At 33.5% G+C, this 5,020-nt stretch overlaps 1 protein-coding gene across 1 annotated transcript; it reads right to left on the bottom strand.

The window, feature by feature from the left end:
- Positions 1–893: 893 nt before the first annotated feature.
- Positions 894–4,321, bottom strand: LOC102586145 (L-ascorbate peroxidase 1, cytosolic). The gene is made up of 10 exons (XM_006366063.2): positions 4,214–4,321; positions 3,349–3,477; positions 2,799–2,973; positions 2,640–2,705; positions 1,974–2,022; positions 1,775–1,860; positions 1,610–1,689; positions 1,363–1,465; positions 1,214–1,272; positions 894–1,099 (listed from the first exon to the last, which is right to left on the bottom strand). The coding sequence occupies exons 2-10, from the start codon at positions 3,465–3,467 to the stop codon at positions 1,084–1,086; spliced, it is 753 nt and encodes a 250-aa protein (XP_006366125.1). The 5' UTR covers positions 3,468–3,477; positions 4,214–4,321; the 3' UTR covers positions 894–1,083.
- Between the last annotated feature and the right edge of the window lie 699 nt (positions 4,322–5,020).

Below are 5,020 nucleotides of genomic sequence, written 5' to 3' on the forward strand. Positions count from 1 at the left end.
GGACTAAATTTGTCACCCCTGGTACCACAGTGGCAAAGCATAGACATCCAATTGTTCTCATTTGATGTAATGAGGGAAGTAGAGGGGTATTTTTGACCCTTTTCCCCTAATATTATATTGCGCGAGGAAAGAGTAAAGTATACATGTCATCTGTCACGCAGTCTTTGTTGATCAATTTCAATAACTAAAATCATATTGTTCTTGAGTAAACATGATGCATGTACTTCGACCTGATACCATCTTTTTTCTTCTCTTGTTTGTTCATTTAATTAATTGTATAGGACCCAAAAGATAGTGAAAGCCTTGCTATTTTGGAAAAAGAAGAATCTTGTCATTTGGTCAAGAAATACATCGAAAGGCAAAATCTCTTGTACTAAAAATAACTATATAGAATCCAAAATCTATACATCACTTTCTGACCTACCAACTGTATTTAACGTCAATAGTTAGACAGACACCTCAGTTTGTTGCTAAAAACTAAAATACACACCATACATTGAAATTGGTGCCTCTTTAACTAGTATCACCAAACTGGAAATTAGACTATATATCCATCCCATAATGAAGGTGCTGCTTTTACTAGTAAAAACATACGTATGGATACAACGTGACATTAAACATCTTAAATTATGTGTCTAAACGCTTTAAAAAATTTAAGACAATTTTAGCTTAGTTATTACTTACCAATCTAAAACTTAACAATAATAGTTGTAGTTTCTATTCTCCATATTTCTCTGTGCCCTTTTATCAATTAACAAACAATAAACATAACTCGACAACATCAGTCCAATCTCTATACCAATTTTTATCATATTATAATAAACATCGTGCATTTCTTTCCTTAACGCACCAAGTTCAGCTAAGTAATTAATTTAAAATTAACAAAAGCGATGTAACCACAATAACAAAATACTAGAAACTTATTAATAAGCTGGAAGAGTGTCACAATATCATCGTCTAATGTAGCTGCCAAATTTAAATCATGATATAAAGAGCAGCAAAACACAACAGCTCCAGCGAGCTTTTCAGAAATGAACCATTAACAAAAACATGCCACCACTCCCAGCTCTTCCGATCACCAACTTAAGCTTCAGCAAATCTGGCATTAATAACATAAATTGATAGGTTAGACGTAATATCTAAACAGAATTGTAATATCTTTCAATAAGAAGATATATAGATGAGTTTTCAATTAGTTATATTATATGCCTACCCCAATTCAGAAAGCTTCAAGTGAGCCTCAGCATAGTCAGCAAAGAAGGCATCTTCATCCTGACATAAGCAAAGAGTTGTTCCAATCAGTCAATACAGCCAGCATTTTACAACTTGGATGAATAATATTTACAGTTTATATATACTAACCGCAGCATATTTCTCAACAAGGGGACGGAAAGCAGGGTCACAGAGGAGAGCCTTGTCTGATGGCAACTGTAAGAGCCCTTCTTTTTCCCCACTCAAAAGCTCCCTGACAATAACAAATGTCTTGTAAACAAAATGGGATTGATAATAGTTTGCAGTTAAACACTACTCCAGAAATGAACAACTTTTTTTGAACAAGTATTCCACAAATGGAGAACTGACAAAAAACATGTATGTATAGTATTCTTACGTGAAGTATGAATTGTCAAAGATAAGAGGATTGGCGGTCCAAGGTCCCTCAAAACCAGAACGCTCCTTGTGTGCCCTTCCCTGGAGAAAATAACACTAAGAAATAAGCATGTAGGAATAGAACCTAGCAAAAAATAAGATTAACCAGTAAGAGCAGGCAACAAACCAAGGTATGGGCACCAGAGAGTGCAACAATATCCTTGTCGGAAAGACCCATTTGTTTCTTGAACACAACTCTCAAGTGGTCAGAGCCTGCATTAGGTTTACATATGATTACCAACGCAGGCAAATTGCAAGAAATATTATGTTCCTCTACAGAGTTATGCAATCAAAATTTGCTCTATAAAGCTATCAGTCTATCATACCCTTGGTGGCATCCGGCAAGCGACCTTCAACTGGTGGTTCTGGCTTGTCCTGGAAAGGTAATGTAATCATAGATTCAGATTTCACTAAATGAGTAATTTAAATCTTGACAAGGTTAAGTCACTTAGAATACTTTAATGAAGTATAAATTGCATACAGAGAACAATCACCTTACAAATCATTAGAATATGTTGGAAGAAAACAGATGTTAAAATAAGTAAACAGTATAAACTTCTCAAACAACCAACTGCAAAATTAGAATCTAGTTGGTATAAAATTATAAATATGACTTGCCAAAACTTGGTCCAGAGGGGTGAAAATGGCAAACTTCGAATATACAAGTAGAACAAAGTTTATGTACATAAAGTAGGAAACGGAAGATAAGAGTATGAATGAGAATTCACAATGGAGGAGTTATTTACACACATTTTCAGTAGTGAAGCATGTGCATATCATAATATCTTAGTTAACCAATACAAATAGAGCAGAATTTCACAAATTGTAGCGGAAGAGACTTGTGCCAAAAGCATAAAATTTCGATAAAAGTTCCCAGTACCGCATATCAGTATCCTTACTAATTGGGCCTCAAATTTGGAAGTAAGCACTACTCATTAGTCATGACAAGTCAATTAGAATTGCTACAAAGCTGCATAGACAGTCTAACTAACCTCTCTGCCAGGGTGAAAGGGAACATCAGGTCCTCCAGTAACTTCAACAGCAACGACACCAGCCAACTGCACCAAAAGAAAATAGCAAGTCAGTTCTGCATTTTGTTAAGCAAATATAAACCGTTAAAAAATACTAACAATCAACACAAGGATACATACTTGATAGAAATCGGCATGGGAGATGGTGGGAAACTGCTCCCTAATGGGCTCCAAGAGTCTGAGAGCAATGTCAAGACCATTGTTTGCACCATGTGCTTGCTCAGCTTTGAACCTCATGGTACCAAAGGGACCACCAGTCTTGGAACACACATCATAGGTACCAGCAGAGTGCCATCTGAGACAACAGAAAATATCTTTAAGGTCATGGAACAACTTTCCTGTTTTTTTGTAAAAGATTTACTGCTATCATTTCAATTTACATTCATATTTCAAATATTTACAAATGTGTAATACTATCCATTTATACAAAATTCTCAAAAATTATAATCCCTTGTACCATTTGATCTAATGTGCTGTATTCAGTGTCAAACTAATCATTCAACCATTATTTAAAACAGAGCTCCACCATCATTAACATAAAAAAATACCTAATTAACATACCATAAACCATGCCAAAATTGAAAAATTAGGTAGCATTTTAAACATTTACAAAAATAAATAGGACAATTTAAATATGCAGAAACCGCAAAAAACCAATTGAAGAACATACGCAAGACGGAGCATAAGAGGAGCACAATTCTTCTCAGCAATGAGTCCTCTGAGTTTCCTTTTACATTTGTCAACAGCCTTGAGGTACTCCTCGCTCACAGTGGGATAGCACTTACCCATAGTAATTGTTCTACACAACATTTAAGCACAATAAGATCCCAAGCTTCACAATCAAAAATTAACCGATCATAAACACTTAAAACCTTGTTACTTAAATCAACTTCACCTACCTACACATTTTAGCAAAGAAAAAAGAAGTTCCTAGACACTAAAACCTCTCAAACTAAATCATAGCTAAAACATACATTCATCAAAAAAACAATTCACATACATCTTTCTCTTGAAAATTTTATAAATTTATATCAAGTTCAGATGTAGTCTTTAAAATCACGGATCCAGACTCTGTTTCAGAAATTTTAATACTACGCTAAAAACGCAGTGGAAAACATCCACACATATTTCACAACATCAAGGCCATAAAAGAGCTTGAAGACTTCAATCAACTTCACATTTTAGAAAAGAAAAAAGTTCGTAGAGAAACTAAAATCATAGTTAAAACATCTATATATACATTCATCAAAAAACAATTTATATACTTTTTTTCTTGAAAATTTCATCAATAGTACTACAAAATATTCACATCAAGTTCAGATATCGTCTTTAAAATCACAGATCCGCCCCTGTTAGGAGCAGCTAATCCAAAAAAAAAAAAACGCAGAAAGCCATAAAAGAGCTTGAAAGCTTGAAAACTTCAATCGGCCATAAAAGAGCATGAAAACATGAATCAACCATTAAAAAAATGGATGAAATACATATAAAAAAACAGAAACAGCATTAGAGAGTAGAAAGATGAAAGAGATAAAAACCTGAAGAAGCAGAAATGGAAATGCAAAAGGTTAAACCAAATGGCACGAGCAGAGCACAAGCACTGAAATGAAATGGGAAATGAGTCGAGCCAAAAGGGGAAGATATAATGGGGGGGTTTTTGAAGAAAGAGAAGGTTCTAGTAGGTGAATATGGACCGTTGGATTAGTATGATCGTGTGGTGAGGATTGAGATATGAATTATAAACGGCTGAGATTGGTCTAAATGGGATTTCTTCTTTCTTTATTAGGATCTTTGGATTCGTTGTATGGTTGGTAGGTGAGTGAATTGAAAATTTGAAGAATTTTGGATTTTTGTGAAAATCGTGGACTCCATCACATCATAGGCGGACTTTTAATTGTCTATTTTAATGACTAAAAAGCCCTTCGTCCTCAACTAATAATTCATTTTTATCTTTCCAAGCACAGTATTTGAAAAAAAAATACTAATTTACTATTTAAAACCATTCTTAGATATTTATGTGACTAAAAATTATTAAAGAAAAATTTTAAACTTAAATTATTTCTAATTACAATAAAGGGACACTTTTTTTTAAACAGACTAAACAGAATAAAATATCACATAAAATAGGACAAAGAAAGTAATAGTTTTGTTTGGCGATTAATTTTAAAAAAAAAGTTGAGCATCAACTAGTATATAACCAAATTTTTAAAAAGTGTTTCTAGGTATATTTTCTCAAAATTACTTTTCAATAATGCTCTCTTTTTTAGTTTTTACTATTCTCCAAAACACTTGTTTTTACTACTCATGAAGGATCACGGATATGATGATTACCAATAATGATTGTG

Source organism: Solanum tuberosum, unplaced genomic scaffold (genome assembly GCF_000226075.1).
Source record: "Solanum tuberosum cultivar DM 1-3 516 R44 unplaced genomic scaffold, SolTub_3.0 scf00614, whole genome shotgun sequence".
In the NCBI taxonomy this organism is placed as follows: Eukaryota; Viridiplantae; Streptophyta; class Magnoliopsida; order Solanales; family Solanaceae; genus Solanum; species Solanum tuberosum.

Bases quoted from the DNA above. Each gene is read 5' to 3' on its own strand.
- LOC102586145 (XM_006366063.2), bottom strand. From the start codon at position 3,467: ATGGGTAAGTGCTATCCCACTGTGAGCGAGGAGTACCTCAAGGCTGTT. The intron at 1,466-1,609 runs GTAAGAATACTA...TGTTATTGTCAG, and splicing joins TTTGACAATTCATACTTCAC to GGAGCTTTTGAGTGGGGAAA. The intron at 1,273-1,362 runs GTTAGTATATAT...TGCTTATGTCAG, and splicing joins TTGTTGAGAAATATGCTGCG to GATGAAGATGCCTTCTTTGC.